Genomic DNA, 18,129 nt, shown 5'->3' on the forward strand with positions numbered 1-18,129 from the left:
AAACAAATAAATACGTCATCAACAGATCAGCTGTTTAATTGGCAGCTTTCTAATATAGTAGGAATGCATGAACCATAAGATCAGACTTATACGTGTGAGGTCTCTTTACTGGAGTGCATAATCAGGTTATAGATTCTCTAAACTTAGTTCAGACAAACGGTCTATTCTAAGGGAAGAAAGGATAAACATACAGCGTAGTGTAGGTTACACTTCTGTTTTCTTCCCCAGGACACCATTTTTGTTAACATTTAGGTTTTCAAAGATAAAATCTCGCTTCTTGCACCAGCAAGTACAGGCCTGTTATCAGTGATCACCCAGCACAGCAGTGCTGGTCATTTATCTCTCTGCATATAAAATGTCATTGCTCATCTCCGTATCACCTCTGCATATAAAATGTCACTGCTCATATCCATAACTTGTTATACAACCAATGATACGTCACTCTACAAACTAATAAGTGGGTTGCATGTAACAGAGATTCAAGACGGGGTTGGTGTTACAGTTGTGAAAGGGGAGAAGATATTGGTGTAGTACATCTGCCAGAACACGACGATTTAAAGGCATCTTAGAGAGGGGAAAAAAGGCAGAATATAGACATCTAAATGGGTTGAGCTTTTTAGACACTCCCACCTCCATGCTTCCTGCTAGTTTATGTGGCTGCCACCTCAGCTTTAGGGCTGACTTCGAAAAGACTAGCTTTGAATGCCCAGTCTTTGCTGACTGATATTTTAAGGTTTTTAACTGTTTCTGGTTTGGGTTTGTCTGCAAGTTCTCATTCAAAAGAGCCATAATATTATAAAACATTTATTTTCGAAAACAAAAAACATTTACATACAGTATATACAAATACATTTTTATTTGGTATGAATCAACAATATAAAACCTCTAGAAAATGTGGCACAGTTGTGCATATAAAATAATGCATGATCCCTTTATCTACAACACCTGAGCTTTCTGAAGCTTTCTTCTGCTGCTGCCACATGTCATTCCCACTTGTAGATCTTCACCATCTTCTCTGTCAGTGAAGCGAGGTAGTGACCCTGGTTCACCTGGAACGGGCAGATGTCCAGGACTGGGAGGTCAGAGGGGAGTTTCTGCAGCAGAGCCCCACTGCCAGCATCCCACACCTGCAGAGGGAAGAAAAAAAGGACTGAGTCCGTCTGCTACAGGCATGATATCAGCATCACACATGGGTAGGTACTCCTTATCATGTGTTTAAAACCATGTTGAGTAGAAGGCCATATCTGATCTAAAGACACACTGAAATGTACTTCTTGATTTCTCCTCCCAAAAACTGTGTTTCAAAATGAAGTGGTATTTTTGTCCAGTGTAGTCTGAGGTTTTAATTACAAGTCACAACAGGAGCATTGCTTAACATGGAGTGCGAGAGCCTGAGAGAATACATGAATTGTTAGTGTCCAAGCTCCATATAACCCTACAAAAACACTGCAGAGCAATGAGAAGGTGTAGACCTATGTTATGGCTTAAAAAAAAATTATAATACAAAAATAAGTGTCCAACCATGGTCGTTTGAGAGGCTTCATCCCCTGCGCACACCAGCATTGAGTCGTCTTTGGCTGGGTTCTTGAAGATGGAGTTCTTTGTGAGCATCTTGGAGGAGCCTCCAGCAGTGAAGGTCTGCACTGGCGAACAGGAGCACGTCTCAGCCGTGCGGTTCATCTCCATTAGGACACAGCGCAGAGCTGGGTTAGAGCGCCCTACAGCAGAGAAATAGACAGCGCTCAGCAACAAGACATTTTGATATACCATTACCATTTATAAGAATAGAATGCATGCTCTATTGTAATGTTTAACACTGGTCCTCTTCAACCATTTTTTCTGTGTCTGTCTTGGTCTGACTTAACAGTGTGGGAAAGCTGAAGACGTCAACAAACAAGATTCTACTGAAAGCCCAGCACTTCAGTCTGGTCTGAATAAACTACACAACAAAGTCAGGTAAAAATGTCCTATCTGATGTCATATCTGAAAAGTAGAAAATGGACACTACCGGGTCTAAATTAAAAGCATAATTATAACAAAATGCTGTCCAGTTTACTAACACAGTCCGACACTGCAAACTCACATCTAATGAGAGAGCATTCTGCTCTACATTAGTCAGAAGTGAAGTGAGTAAGTAGGTGCAGGTGGAAGAGAGACCAATCTGGCCATCCACTCACCCGGCCTGTATGTGACCAGGCAGTGGCGACTCAGGGGCTCCAGCTGGATGTCTGTGCAGCTTCCAGCTTCCAGAGGCAGCGCATGGGGCTGGTGGGTGGTGCCTTCCTGCAACTCCCAGAAGCATCCGCCGGCTAGGGAACCCGCCAACAGGCCGCCCATTGGGAACGCACTGGAAGCTGCGCGAGGTAGGTACTTCAGAGACGCCACCGGGCACCTGAGGAGAGGTCAGGGGAGAACATGGTCTGAGTATCCCAGGGGTGGAATAAAGTAAATCATTCTTTGGAGCTAAAAGTATCGATATATATATGGCAATAAACACAACTTATGATTCATGGTCAATTGATAAGGTTGGTATGAAATAATTTATTATAGAAAATGATGATTCAGCAGAATCTGGAAAAGCACCATTATACTAATCTTGCTGGTTGTGATGTACTGACTGTTTATTTCAGTTATTATTGATTTCACTTAAATGTTTTATTTACAAATCATAGTTTAATTTGCAATTGTGTGACATTGCTTAAGTGCACATGTGGGGGTTGAAAGATGATGTGATTCTGACCTGGTACCAAGTGGGAGCAGCTCATGCACGTGTGTGCTGGTGTCCCGCATGTCGTACACCCGCACAGAGCCATTAGTGAGGCCTGCGTAGACAAAGTTGTTGTTGTCATGGCACCAGCAGCAGCTCCACACCGGCACGCCAGTGTTGTAGGTCTGGACCACCGTGTTTGTCAACAAGCTACAGTAAAATGAAAACAGAATTCCAATACCATCAATAATTTGAAGTCCTCCTTTGCACCCCATTGGGCCTTAGCATTGTGTCTTGTACCAACTAGTTACACCGATTCTCTTATTCTAGGATCAAAATTAGAAAGTGCCAAGTCACATAAACTACAAATTTGCAAACCTGCTTAGCTCTGCAGGCCCATTTGCACATTACCATAACAAGCCTGCACTGGCGCCTATGCACCAAAACCACCTAGTCACGCGTTAAAGGGGCATGGTGGGGTCTGTGGGTCTGACCTGGTGAGCTTGATGGTGTTGTCCAGAGAGCCGGAGAGCAGCAGACTGTCCTGCTGGCGGCTGAAGGCCAGGCCGCGGATGGGCTTGCTGTGGATAGGGATGTACTGGCAGGCCTTCATGGTGGCTGTGCTGATCTTCTTCACCCCAAAGCCTGCAGCAAGAGACACAATGAGCACGTAAAGCATGTAGTCAGGTCATGCTAGAGGGAAGATACCATCTAGTTCAACAGATGCAAACTAAGTATTCAGACGAGCATAGGCGGTCCTATTCTGGCTGAATGGAGTTTAAGCTGAACTGCTCAGCTTTTGGTGTCCAATGTCCACATGGAGTTTCTACACTTGTAGAAGATCTACGAGCTGTTGTAGGAAATATAAATGTGGCCCAGAAAGGTTCTTTGACAACCATCATTAATATCCTTTTCATACTGAGCAATAGGGGTTGTACGAGTACATCATTTTTTAAATCGAGGAATCATTTCCAGAAAAACTCAAGTACTCAGGGCTGGTCTCAGCACATACAGCAAAGAAGAAAATTATTTATGAATGAAAATCACTCTCGGTCTTGCCTAATTTAGTACATTAACATCAATAACTAATTAATCACGTGATGCTAGTGTACTGAAAATGGGTCGAATCTAAACGTAAGCCAACAAGTAAAATCCAGTCCGAGACTCTTGCTTGGCTAGTCTCTCTTTTTCTCTTCCTATCCTCCAACGTTTTCCTCAGCTTCTTCGTCGCCTCTGCCATATCCATACAGAGAATACTGCAATAACTTCCTCTTACAGACGCGCATGGGTAGAGTTGTTTTTGTATAAGGTGGTGCCATAAAGCATTACATTAAAGTACCCCAAAGTTACCTAGTGCAATATCAGGCACACCAGGTGTGCTGTGGTAGTAGACCAAAACCCATTCATTGTATTACAAGTCAGTGTACCACCAAAATTATTTTGAAGATTTAATATTATAAGGTAAAATTGTGGCATAATGTTACTTAATATCTACTGCACTTCCAATGCCTAACTAATCCTGGCTTATTAGGTTTCCTCCGGTAACCTATTGTTATCGTAGGTATTATTATTATGTTGGTGCCATGGGAGTCAATGGCAGCCCCAGAACCGTATGGTAACTTTTTGTGAAAAAAAGTTTCATGGCTCTCATTACACCACTCTAGCGCCACCAACAGGTCAAAGTTGGACTTTTGTAACACACGCAACTTTTGAACCGTATGACCGATTTTCAAAAATGAGGTACCATTGGATTCCCTGGATCAAGACGAATTAAACCCACCCCATGGCGTCAATTTCCGGTTATATAGATTTCCCGCTATTTCCGGTTTTATCAAAAACCTTTGAAAGCCTACTCCTCCTACAATTTTTGGCAAATCTTCTTCAAAATCACCAGAGATGATCTTCAGACCTAGCCTCACAAAAGTTACGCCACAGGAAGTGAAGTCATATCTTAGCATATCTTTGAGAAATCAACACCAAACTTGATATATCACTGGAAGACACTACAACATGTTCCCATGTGAAAAGGCAACTTCATATCTTGAAAAATGATTGATATAAAGCAAATTGGATACATTGTTAACACTAAAAGAATGCTTTACACATCCACAGGTCAAAAAGTGATACTCTGATTCAATCACAAGTTCATGTGAAGACACTTGAGAATGTTTAGTACACAAATCTGAAAAAAAGTTGACTGTAAGATAAAAAGTAGATTTTTGGTGAACATGCATGCTTGGCTAGTTTCTAGGGTGATTTTCAATAGAAGGTCTGCCTCTCTGCTCGTCTCTCACACACTCAGTCTCTCTCTTGACACACGTGCGATGTGGCCAAGACGCACACACCTCATTTAAGGACATTGTCTGATGACCAAACCCCCACTCACTCTTACTTTGAAGCCAAGACCTTTGTGGATCTTCACTGTATTGCATTTGAAATGTAATATCCCATTGGTAAGTCAGCAGTAAGAATTTTTCTATACAGTGACAAATTGTCATAAAAATAAATTTTTCCCTGGTTCGCAATGTTTGGAGGAGGAAACCGCCATCGCTGCTTGCAGCTATATTTATACGTATTATTTCACTAAGCCGCTTCCACAAATCTCTTACTCTGAACAAGCTAACTTGAAACAAAGAACCGACTTAGGCGTTTTCATCAAGAAATTCGCCAAGAACAGCACACTCTTTCATTATTAAGTTAAAATTATCATCATCATAAGTCTATAAGTGATTTCCAGGGACATGCTGATCTCAAGGAGAGCTGTAGAGATACAGTCGTATGCAAAAGTTTAGGCACCCCTCTAATGCTGCATGATAATTTACTCTGTCTTCACCAAAAAAAATCACAGTGGTCAAATATTTATTTTGTAGTTATCACTGAGTGCTAGGGTGTTTTTCAGACAAAGATATTTAGAGTAGCAGTATTTATTGGTGTGAAATTAAATCAAATGTGAAAAATAGGCTGAGCAAAAGTTTGGGCACCCTGATAATTGTGTTGATTTGAATACCTGTACCTACTCTATGCTGATAAAATGCAACACAGAATTAGTCTGGTTAGCTCGTCAAGCCTTCAATTCCATAGAAAGGTGCATCCAACCATTAAAAAAGGTATTTAAGGTAGCCAATTGCAAGTTGTGCTTCTCTTTGATTCTCCTCTGAACAGTGGCAACATTGGGGCATCAAAACAGCTATCAAATGATCTGAAAACAAAGATTGTTCAGCAGTTTTGTTTAGGGGAAGGCTACAAAAAGTTATCCTGGAGGTTTCAGCTATCAGTTTCCACTGTGATGAATTTTATTATGAAGTGGAAGGCAACAGGCACAGTTCTTGCTAAGGCTAGAAGTGGCAGGCCAAGAAAAATAACAAAGAGGCAAAGGCGAATAATGGTCAGAATGGTCAAGAATAACCCTCAGATCACCTCCAAAGATCTGCAAGGTCATCTTGCTGCAGATGGTGTCACTGTGCATTGCTCAACCATTCAGCGCACATTGCACAGAAAACAGCTGTATGGGAGAGTGATGCAGAAGAAGCCTTTTCCGCACACACGCCACAAACAAGCTCGCTTGAGGTTTGCCAAACTACATTTGAACAAGCCAGGCTCATTTTGGAACAAAGATAGAGATATTTGGTCACAACAAGAGGCGTTACGCATGGAGGCAAATTAATACAGCATTCCTAGAAAAACACTTGCTGCCCACAGTAAAATTAGGTGGGGGGTCCATCATGCTGTGGGACTGTGTGGCTAGAACAGGAACTGGAAATCTATTTAAAGTTGATGGTCGCATGGATTCAACTCAGTACTAGCAAATTCTTGACATTAATGTTCAAGAATCTGTAACAAAGCTGAAGTTACGGCGGAGTTGGGTGTTCCAGCAGGACAATAACATGAAATATTGCTCCAAATCCACTAAGCCATTTATGCAGAGGGACAACTACAATGTTCTAGAATGCTAGGCACCCATCAAACCTTACAGAGCTGGAGCTGTATTGTAAGAAAGAATGGTCCAAAATACCTTCATCCAGAATCCGGACACTCATCAGAGGCTATAAGAAGCGTCTAGAGGCTGTTATTTTGGCAAAAGGAGGCTCTCGTAAATATTATTGTGATTTTTCTGTTGGGGTGCCCAAATTTATGCACCTGTCTAATTCTGTTATTATACATTTGGAATATTCTCTGTTTATCTAATTAACCTTATTTCACTTCTAAAATATCACTGTGTCCATGTAGTATTATATATGTGACAAAGAAGTTCCTGATCCAAACGCCCAACAATTCATAAATGAAAGTAATAAAGATTATCAGGGGTGCCTAAACTTTTGCATACAACTGTACAACACAAGAGTATACAGAGGGCGTAGGGAGTCTCACCGGGAACCAGTGAGGAGTGGGCAGAGGGCTGGGAGGCCAGCACGCAGCCCAGGGGCTCGCAGAACGCCATCACCCTGCAGCCGCCCGCCTGGGACACCATCACCCCCGTGGAATAGGTGTAGGAGCCATTGGAGACCCGAGACGAGCTCTGAGACTGACTGGAGCTTAGGCCAAACTGAGCTTTCATTCTCCTCAGATTCTGGAGGAGTAGAGGAGGGAGAGAATCCAAAAGTCATTATTTAGTCAGTTCTTCAAGCCTAAGTCATAACCTGACTTAGTGAATCTATTGGTATTATATAACAGGGATAGAGTGAGGGAACATAAGTGATGAACTAAGCATGCCTGCACTTCTTTACGCAGTTTACTGCACTCCTCATTTGACACCTGCAGATTCAACCGACACTGGGCACACTCCAGCTCAGCCTTCCTGCGCAGGGCGTGCTCCTGTTCCAGAGATCTAAGTAGACAGACACAGACAGACAGACAGACAGACAGACAGACAGACACACACAATGAACAAATGCCAAGAAACAGTCTCCTGGACATGATAGTTAAAATTCTGAGAGAAAAGAGTAGAGAAGGTTTTTTTTTACCTCTTTAGTGTTTCCTGTTCCGTGTTGTCTACAGCTCTGATTTTCCGGGCATAAAGCAGCACTATATCGGTTCGCTTGGATTTTTTGTTGCACTGCGGAGACATGGGTTCACAAATATCAGACCTTGGTTGCAAGGTAGCTTCTGACCTGTGTGATTGAAGGAATCTGTGAATGAATGCATGTATGTATGTTTGTATGTATGCATGCATGCATGCGTGCGTGCATGTATTTGTGTGCATGTGTACAATAGACGTGGGGCTGGGATGTGAGTGTCAGCCCTGTCCAAGGCTTTGAACCGGTTCACGGAACGAAAACGAAAACCAGAAACTTTTGATGTTTTGCTAGGAACAGAAACGAAACCAGAAACTTTAAAAAAAATTATGTTCCGGATCAGAATCGTTTCCCTAAAATAATGGTAACCGGTTAATAACGTTATTTTTTCGCTCTTTCACAAGATTCCTAAATGCAATATGATTGGTGATGTTCTCTTCCGGTCGTTCACTTAGAGAACCTTGCCACGCGCCGCCAGCTAGTAGCCTTATCGGATCAAATCTATAGCCACCAGTCTCTCAAACTCATTCTTAAGAAGTAAATGTTGTACCAAGTATCTCACACATGTTTGTTTTTAAATAGGAATTCTATAAGATAGGCTACGAATTTCTAATGCATTGTTGTAAAAATCTGCAGGGTCAAGTTAATGAAATTATAGCTAAGTTGGACAGTTAACATTGGCAGTAGACTACCTGGCTATTGCCCAGCATAACCTACCCTAGTTTGTTAAGTCTTTATTTAAAACGTAGGCTAATACAGTAGTTCTCATATTTGGAATTTTAACTTTTTTGTTCAGATGGGATGACATTGCGAGAATCCTATGCGGCAGCATTATTCATTTGACCCCGTGACTAACAAATCCAAATACAACATTGATGGATGTATGTAGATACCATTGTAGTTTTGTAATATTTGTATTGTCTCTGTTGACAAAAATGCACTGATTGGGCCCTGACGAGGTTTGGCCAAATGCTGTTATGTTTTGTTTGCCCAATTAACAACATGGCATACATTTTCCTTGTCTTAACTCATGTATAATACTTACAAAATGTCAGAATTACAGTTGCCACTTACATAATGTAGCCTATAGTGCTTTTTTAATGTTTAATGACAAGATAGAGACATATAAGATTATTTTAAAGTCCTAATGATCAGCCTACTTATTTGTATGTCCCGCAGCTGACATGGAACACTATTAACCGGTGCAGGAACTTTATTTTTTTGTTCTAACCGGTTCAGGAACGTCAATTTTAGGGTTGGAACGAAAACCGGAAACGTTAAAATACTGTTTCTGTTCGGAACGAAACAAATTGGGAAAAAATTATGGTTCAAAGCCCTGGCCCTGTCACACTGCTGACCTGTGGGCACTTGGATCCCTCCCCCCGCAGCCAGCGGTCAATGCAGGTGTAGCCAAACAGGTGGCCACAGCGCAAGGCAGCAAGGCGGTGATCGCCAGACGTGGTCCAGGGCTCAAAGCAGATGGGGCAGGTCTCCCCCTCCCCCTCCTCATCTTTGGGCTCAGCTGGGGGACATGGCAGAGCAGCAGGAGGCAAAGCAGGGGCTAGAACACACTGAAGATCCATGTATCTATATCAGTACATCTCCAACTAACACAACATTCTCTACAGAAGAACAGATATCTGTTCGCCAAGACCTCCAGAAACAAGAACAGTTTCTTCCCTTTCTACAAATAACCAATGTAAAATTACCCCTGTAACCATATCTATTTATTTCACCCTTCCTGTATAACCCATGCCATGTAGTATTTATTTATACCTGCTCTTCCTGGACTCTTCATTTTGCACTATTGTTTTTCCATTGCACTGTTGTATTGTACTGTTGTATTGTATTGTTTTGCACTGTTGTATTGTATTGTGTTGCACTGATTTGCACTGTTGTATTGTTTTGTGTTGTGATGTATATATGTCTAATATGTGTAAGCACACTGAGTATGGAATCAGATCAATGCCATAAATATTTTGTAATCTGTAAAATAGATTTTGTATCTGTAATATAGATTTTGTATAGTGAAACCATCTACACTTTCAAAATCTATTTACAGATACGGATTTCAAATACAAAATGTATCTACACTTTCAAAAACTATCTACACTTTCAAAATCTGCAGATACGGATTTCAGTTACGCATTACGGATTTCTGTTACGAATTACAAAATCTTTTTGGCACCGTCTTTACTTCCTTTCTAAAGAGCCAATCAGCGCTTTTGGCAGATTTTCTAAATCGACAATCAACACATTGTATCCTGTACTGACTAGCAAATCAGCGCTAGCTTGCTGGTAACTGGGAAAGTTGAGTGAAACGGTGTATGCAGCAGTCATGGATCAGAGACCGAGAAATGGCACAAGTAAGAAGTCCTATATTTGGAGTTGTTAATAAAGTCATTGTAAAACGTACAATCAAAGTCAGTGGTTTTCACTCCACACTTCGTTCCACCTGTTTCAAAGATCCTTGTCGTTGTATGGAAGATATTATGATCTGCTTTGGTAGCTAACGAAAGCTAACGTTAGCATTTTCTTGACAGATCTCCTATTCACAGCATTCATATGACTCATTATCACGATGAGAACATTTAGCAGACAGACTGCTATTGTCTTGTTCTCCAGACACATGCTAAGTGATGGTGGGGGTATACCGTTAAGTGCATATTCATCCTCAACAACTGGATAATGACCAGCCTGATTTCAAAACCACCTTGCAATGTCATTTTCATTTCATGGCACTTTGGGGTAGCCTATTTGTAACCATTTTCTGAAGTCCTTGAAAACGCTTTATTGTGTATTTTTTGTGGAAGCGAGTTTTCTAGCGTCTCAGTGAAAGAGATATATGAGGCAGCAAGCTGGAGTTCTCGCCACAATTTCATTAGATTATACACTGTGTGCACAATTATTAGGCAAGTTGTATTTTTGAGGATTAATTTTATTATTGAACAACTACAGTGCTCTCGGTCAATCCAAAATGTCAATAACCTCAAACCTGAATATTTAAGGAGGTAAAAGTGAGGTTTTGGCTTTCTTAGGAGAATATCTATGTCTGCACAATTATTGGGCAACTATGAGTGTGCAGAATTATTATGCAACTAAATGAAAAACGAAAAAATTTCCTATCTCACTTGTCTATTTAGGAATAATAAACAAACAGCTCAAAACATACAAATAAACATTTCTGACATTAAAAAAAGAAGTCAGTGACCAATAAAGTCACCCTTCTTTTCAGTAATAAGCTTGACAGTAATAAGCCTTCCATTCATGGAGTCTGTCAGTTTCTTGATCTGTTGACGATCAACGTTTTGTGCAGCAGCAACCACAGCCTCCCAGACACTGTTCAGAGTGGTGTACTGTTTTCCTGCACTGTAAATCTCCTGTTTAAGCAGGCTCCACAAGCTCTCAATAGGGTTTAGGTCAGGTGAGGAAGGGGGCCATGTATTATTCTTTCATCTCTAAGGCCTTTACTGGCTAGCCACGCAGTGGAGTACTTCGATGCACGCGCTGGAGCATTGTCCTGCATAAAAATCATGGTCTTTTATGCAGACTTTTTCTTGTACCACTGCTTGAGGAAAGTGTCTTCTAAAATCTTGCAGTAGGTTTGAGAGTTGAGTTTGAGTCCATTTCACTCATTTCAACCCAAAAAGGTCCAATTAGCTCATCTTTAATAATACCAGTACCCCACCTCCGACTTCCTGGCGTCTGAGTCGAAGTGGAACTCTGCCCGTTACTGATCCAGCCACGGGCCCATCCATCTGGTGCGTCAAGAGACGCTCTCATCTCATCAGTCCATATCACCTTTGAAAAATCTGTCTTCAGATAGTTCTTGGCCTAGTCTTGACGTCTTATGTGTCTCATTCAGTGGTGGTCGGGTTTAAGCCTCCCTTACCCTGGCCATGTCTCTGAGCACTGAACACCTTGTACTTCTGGGCACTCCAGGTAGGTTGCAGGTCTGGAATATGACAGCACTTAACCTATGGCCGATGATAATGGGTTCCTGGTAGCTTCACGTTTGATTCTTCTCAACTCTTTGGGAGGTAATTTGCGTCTTTTTTTCTCAACACGTTTCTTGTGACCCTGTCGACTATTTGCAACAAAACCTTTGACGGTTCTGTGATCGCTCCAATATCTTAATAATTTCAAGAGTGCTGCATCCCTCTGAAAGACTTTATACAATTTTTGTCTTTTCAGAGTCAGTTAAATCTCTCTTTTGGCCCATTTTGCCTGAGGAAAAGAAGCTGCCTAATAATTATGCACACCTTGATATAGGGTGTTGATCTCCTTAGGCCACACCCTCCCTCATTTCACAGATACATAACACCTGATATGCTTAAATCCAATAAGCATTCAAGTTTATACAGCTTGGAGTTGGAACATTTGCATAAAATTTATGATATGGTCAAAATACTCACTTGCCTAATAATTATGCACACAGTGTATTTGTTAGATGTGGTTGAGACCAATTTCTGAGTTACAATGCGTTCTGCAGCCAAGCGATCTCTGAATCGCCAGAGCCTAAGATTAACTTAATAGTACAGGTGTTCATCAGCCCTTTGGGCCAGACATAAGGCATACTTGTTTAACTTCCCCCACGGCGTTCGTACACCGAATTTTATTCAAACCATGCGGGAGAGACCCCAGATCTCTCCCTAGGCAGAGCGGTGGCAGATTTAGGGTATAATTATTGAATAATGAGCGGGCCAGCAGTTGCCAGCAAGCTAGCGCTGATTGGCTAGTCAGTAAAGGATACAATGTGTTGATTGGCGCTTTAGAAAATCTGCCAAAAGCGCTGATTGGCTTTTTAGAAAGGCTGTAAAAACAGTGCCAAAAAGATTTTGTAATTCATGTAGATACATTTCGTATTTGAAATCCGTATCTGTAGATAGGTTTTGAAAGTGTAGAAGGTTTCACAGATACTCAATCTATATTACAGATACAAAATCTATATTACAGATTACAAAATATTTATGGCATTGATCTGATTCCATAACTGAGAGCCATGCACCAAGACAAATTCCTTGTTTTTGCAAACTAACTTGGCCAATAAAAGCTGATTCTGATTCTATTACAGAGACAGCTTTAAAAGCATTGTCAGTTCTGGGGAAACCATTTACTAAAAACCTACAGTCATTTGAAATCTGCTTCTGTTGGTGGATATGTTAGGTAGATGTATACAACTTTAACTATGATCAGACGTAAGGACGGCAAATTCCCTTCCATTTGTAAATGTTGACACATGTAAAATGTTTAGTGAACAACACAGCCTATAACTTCACATCAGTCTTGAAAAAAATAAACAAATACCAAATGAGACTATTTACTGGACACAAAGCTAAATTGCAACAAATTGTTTCTGTTCAGAGCATCACAACAATCAACATAAAAAGGTGACCTTTTTTCCACTAGAGGAGGGGCTGATAAGGTACTATGGACTAATAAAGGGGGTAATAAATGCAAACATGCCACCATGGAGTTGTGTTGGGGTCTCCGTCACTGTTTGCACAGCAAGGCGAGGATGGATGTTCTTATTGTCAAATTTGATTATGTACTTCTCCAGAACTGCCTTTGTACGATGCACATGTGCATGAAATGCGCTATATAGATAAAGTTGTCTTGCCTTCCCTATGTTCCAGCAATATTTAAATATATTTGACAAGGAGACACTTTTTCCCCGATGTAACAACTGTTAGATTATGGTGTATTTCATTACATATCAGACATATTAATAAATCCCCCATGCTGTTAGCTTCAGCCACACCAGATGGTTGGAGACAGACATATTAGGTTTTCAACTGGACCCCTCTGCTTGACTTCTCCTCTCAGGCCCCCACAATAACACCTTGACCCCCAGACACACATACCACCTCAAACTCTTTCTCCCCCCCCCCCCCCAAACGGCAAACCATACATACAGCAGATAACCCCCACATAGTTCACAACAAATATGAAGATATAAGAGATTTTGTGATAATGGGACATGTAGTCCAAATGTGAAAGACAAGACTGTTTTACCTCTGCTGCCATTTGATGCGCCTCCAGTGGGTCAGTTGGAGCTTCAGCAACTGGCTCTGCTGGCTCTGCATGCAAGACACAAGCACATCCCACACTCCTCAATGACCACCAACACACAGGCATTGGAATAACAACAAACTTCACATAAACTGACCACAGATCAAAACATCTTGTGGCTGTTAAGTCCTCATTGTGTTATCACCACAAATTACCTACCAGAGAGGGTCACTTCCTGCAGTGGGGCTGACTGGGTTGCAGAGCCTTGACTGGAGCTTTGCAGCGGCCCAGGGTGTGCTTGGGGCCCAGGGGGAACCGGAGGGGGCCTGTGGTGCTCAGGGGCGGCCAGAGGGTCCCAGAGGATGCCCTGCCTTAGGAGGGTATCCAGTTGACTTCTGTGGGAGAGCGCTAACTGAGAGTTAGACAGCCGACTGTGCCTGTGGTGCGTAGGGGGAAGCAGAGGGTGCCTGTGGTGCTCAGGGGGAAGCAGAGGGTGCCTGTGGTGCTCAGGGGGAGGCCCTGGTGCTGCTGTGGTGGCTGCAATTGCCCCCTCCTGTTGCTCCTCCTCCTCAGAATCACTGACAACCTCTGTGGTGTCTGGGTGCTGTTCGGGGTCACTGGCTGCAGGCGCTCGCAGGAGGGTATCCAGTGGACCCCTGTGGGAGGGCGCTAACTGAGTGTTAGACAGCAGACGCCTGGGGTGTGACAAAGAGGAGAAGGAGAGGTGGAGAAAAGTTAAACAGGTGTTTTCAAAGGGCATTTATTCAGATGTCTTGCAGGGCAATCAACATTTAACCAATGATGGAAAGCACCCAACTGGAAGGGTTATGTCAATGAGATCTTTATAGGACAGCAATATTGTGAGGGGCCGAGGCGGTCACCCCCCACTTTATTCAGGGATGTAGCAACTGGACTTAGTGAAGATGGGGAAAAAGGTGCAGGGGATGGTGGAGTTTCCAAAAATATATTTATTTACGGGGGGGGCTCTATATCCACCCCAAAACGTGTGCCCACAAAACAAACATATCATAAATACAAACCGTACCCACAGTAACCTGCATCCCGGGCACCTGCTTGGCCTATTTAGGGCCAAATACCAACGCCTTCTAGGCCCAAGCCGGGCCCCAAAGTATGCACGAAACTAGGTACAATAACAAAGCAGAGAAAACAAGGTACACCAACAAAGCACAAGGCATAACCCAAGGCTAAGCTAACCCAAGCTAGACACAGATTTACACTTAACCTCACATCAGCAGGTGAGTCAAACCTTCACGCCTCTCCATATTTCTCTCTCACAGTGCCTCTCTCAAAAAGTCTCTCCTCATGAAAATGAGGCACCCTTTGGCTTAATTAGTCAAATGAGTTCCCTCTGGAGCCTACCACTGTCTTGGGGAAGCCTGGACCAAACCACTGTGGTGGGGGAGTCACAGTCTTTTAAAGGGGCAACATCCCTTTTCTTGCCACGGTGAGAAGGGAGGGAATTCACCTTCTCTCAGGAATGCACTACAGTGGTAAATACGATGGGGCGACAGAGAGCAAAATGTAGGAGAACATGCCACAACATTTGTTTGGAAATGGATAAGTCACTCAATAACTCCCACTCTCCTTATCCACCATGAGGAAACATTCCACCCTAAAGACAACACACTTCCCCAAACAACCTTCTGGAGATGCTCGTATATAGTGGTGTCAAGGGGGCTGATCTGCATACAGATCTTTGGCAAGACTGGTCAAAGTGTGGAACTATGCACAGGTCGGCTGGATTTATGCTGCCCACACGACAAGGGTCAATTCAAGACCAAACATGAATATCCAAATGCCATGCAGGAATTACACCCTAAGTTAACCAGATGACTGGCTAGTGGTGTGATTGATTGCACCAAATGTGTAGGAGTTGCTGATGATGTAAGTAGCCGAATGCTCTGTGTTCTAGATGATAGTTACCCCTTTTGGCTACTATAAGACAATTTGAATGTACATTTACAAGATATTGCCATCCACAGAAGGACAGTTTTGCTAAATATAGCGCATACAGAGATACTTATTTGATTGTCATTACATATGCAATGACATCATAATAATGCTAGGAAGGCCAATTAGTGCTCATTCTAACCGCAATACTCACCTAGCCATGCGTCTCCGCCTAAGCGTTAGCGTAGGCCTCTGGGACACGGCTTCACCTCTGCGGTTAAGAAGCCAGCTACCTGGTAACTGACTTGGTGCTGTAGACAATGGAGCTGCCCGGTCTCTGGATTCTTCTTCTTCCTCTTCCACCTCCGTGCTACTCCCGGAATCCTCGATGATAACTGGAGAATGAATCCCCTGGGTTGTGCCCAGTACCCGTTGGGAATACCAACTTGCGGATGCGTTGACATGTCCTCCCAAATGGATGTCGACATCCATCGCCTCATCCATATTAAATATGAAGACGATTAAGAAACAGATGAAACCTGAGAAAAGCAATAAAGACAAATGTTAGACAATCATTTATTTCTGGTGACAAATGAACATTACATTCTCCAGGCAAGGAGAGTAGGATTAGGCCAATGTCAACCTGCGTAAAAAGCGGTCACTTAACCTTTTTTCCCCAATACCTTTCTTACCCGAGAAACAATGTTAAGTTTTAGTGTCTCAAGAAAATATCTTGTCAGTGGATGATGATTGTATGATGTCGGCATCAATGTACAAGGACAGCATTAACTTTAGGAGGCTGAAGTGTAAGCTAGTTTTAACTGTTTTCGAACAAAACAGCCAAGCTCAGCACCACGGAACATTCTGTGAGAGGCATGTCTAGAAATGGTACATGAATATCTTTGAATGCAATTGTGGCTGTGTGGCTTATGTAGAACCGCATTTACCCCGGTGGGGTGGCTGGCTAGTCACGTTAGCTAACTTGCGATCAAGTTAAACAACATGTTACTCTGTGACTGTCGGTTAAGCCGCTATCTTTTTTAACCTCTCTAACACACTGTCCGAACCAGGCAAATAAGTCACACACAAAACATAATCTATTCTGTGCCTGGTCTCATTCAGCAGCGGAGTTACAAAAAGTTGAATTGTTTGACGGTTGTCGTTGTGTCTATTTAAGCAGCTAGGATAACGTTACGGACTTAAAATATTAGAAAGCAGTGCACTTACCTGTACCAACTAACGACGGATCTGCCAGTAAATCCTAACGTTACATAATAGGAATGGTCACTCATTACCGAAAACTCAACAGTTCTTCACAAGGAGGGGAAAAAAGCCGTGTACACCTATTTAGAAATGATCTCCCAAAGCAATCAACTAGCTAGCACAACAAGCGGATCGAATCTCCCCGCCAGTGTATTCTTTCTTCTTGAGAAAATGTTGTACTTTCTGTAAGATGTAGACTCGTAATATTGACTCATCTGCGCCACCTCTAGGCACGGAGTGCAATCGTCCATTAGGCAAGCCCTTGTTTTTGAAGGGTAGTGTAGTACAGTAGTAGTGTACAGCCGTGGCCAAAAGTTTTGAGAATGACACAAATATGCATTTTCACAAAGTTTGCTGCTTCAGTGTCTTTAGAAATTTTTGTCAGATGTTACTATGGAAGGCTGAAGTATAATTAAAAATATTTAATAAGTGTCACTTGCTTTTATTGGCAATTACATGAAGTTAATGCAAAAAGTCAATATGTGCAGTTTTGACCCTTCTTTTTCAAGACCTCTGCAATCCGCCCTGGCATGCTGTCAATTGACTTCTGGGCCACATCCTGACTGATGGCAGCCCATTCTTGCATAATCAATGCTTGGAGTTTGTCAGAAATAGTTTTTTTTGTTTGTCCACCCACCTCTTGAGGATTGACCACAAATTCTCAATGGGATTAAGGTCTGGGGAGTTTCCTGGCCAATGGACCCAAAATATCAATGTTTTGTTCCCCGAGCCACTTAGTTATCACTTTTGCCTTATGGCAAGGTGCTCCATCATGCTGGGAAAGGCATTGTTCATCACCAAACTGTTCCTGGATGGTTGGGAGAAGTGGCTCTCAGAGGATGTTTTGGTCCAGCAAGCGCCAGGACCGTCTCCTAAACATGATTCAGCTGCGGGATCGGGTCACCTCCAGCACAGAGCTTGCTCAGGAATGGCAGCAGGCAGGTGTGAGTTTATCTGCGCGCCCAGTGAGGCAAAGACTTTTGGAGGATGGCCTGGTGTCAAGAAGGGCAGCAAAGAATCCATTCTCTCCAGGAAAAACATCAGGGACAGACTCATATTCTGCAAAAGGTACAGGGATTGAACTGCTGAGGACTGGGGTAAAGTCATTTTCACTGATGAATCCCCTTTCCGATTGTTTGGGGTATCTGCAAATAAGCTTATCCGGAGAAGACATGGTGAGAGCTACCATCAGTCCTGTGTCAAGCCAACAGTAAAGCATCCTTA

General features: G+C 42.5%; 1 protein-coding gene across 1 annotated transcript; it reads right to left on the reverse strand.

Moving 5' to 3' along the window:
• Nucleotides 1-875: 875 nt before the first annotated feature.
• Nucleotides 876-16,954, reverse strand: rfwd3 (ring finger and WD repeat domain 3). Its single transcript, XM_080841595.1, has 13 exons — nucleotides 16,870-16,954; nucleotides 15,857-16,181; nucleotides 13,951-14,426; nucleotides 13,735-13,799; nucleotides 9,078-9,290; nucleotides 7,669-7,760; nucleotides 7,418-7,532; nucleotides 7,076-7,274; nucleotides 3,202-3,352; nucleotides 2,741-2,917; nucleotides 2,178-2,392; nucleotides 1,522-1,718; nucleotides 876-1,127 (listed from the first exon to the last, which is right to left on the reverse strand). Exons 2-13 carry the CDS (start codon nucleotides 16,144-16,146, stop codon nucleotides 984-986), a joined length of 2,334 nt encoding a protein of 777 aa, XP_080697721.1. The 5' UTR covers nucleotides 16,147-16,181; nucleotides 16,870-16,954; the 3' UTR covers nucleotides 876-983.
• Nucleotides 16,955-18,129: the final 1,175 nt, after the last annotated feature.

Source organism: Sprattus sprattus, assembly GCF_963457725.1.
Source record: "Sprattus sprattus genome assembly, chromosome: 7".
Classification (NCBI taxonomy): Eukaryota; Metazoa; Chordata; class Actinopteri; order Clupeiformes; family Clupeidae; genus Sprattus; species Sprattus sprattus.

Coding starts and splice junctions, on each gene's coding strand:
- rfwd3 (XM_080841595.1), bottom strand. CDS start 16,146: ATGGATGAGGCGATGGATGTCGACATCCATTTGGGAGGACATGTCAAC. Junction 3,353..7,075: donor CCACTCCTCACTGGTTCCCG/GTGAGACTCCCT, acceptor CTCTTGCTGCAG/GCTTTGGGGTGAAGAAGATC. Junction 1,128..1,521: donor AAGCCTCTCAAACGACCATG/GTTGGACACTTA, acceptor TTCCCTCTGCAG/GTGTGGGATGCTGGCAGTGG.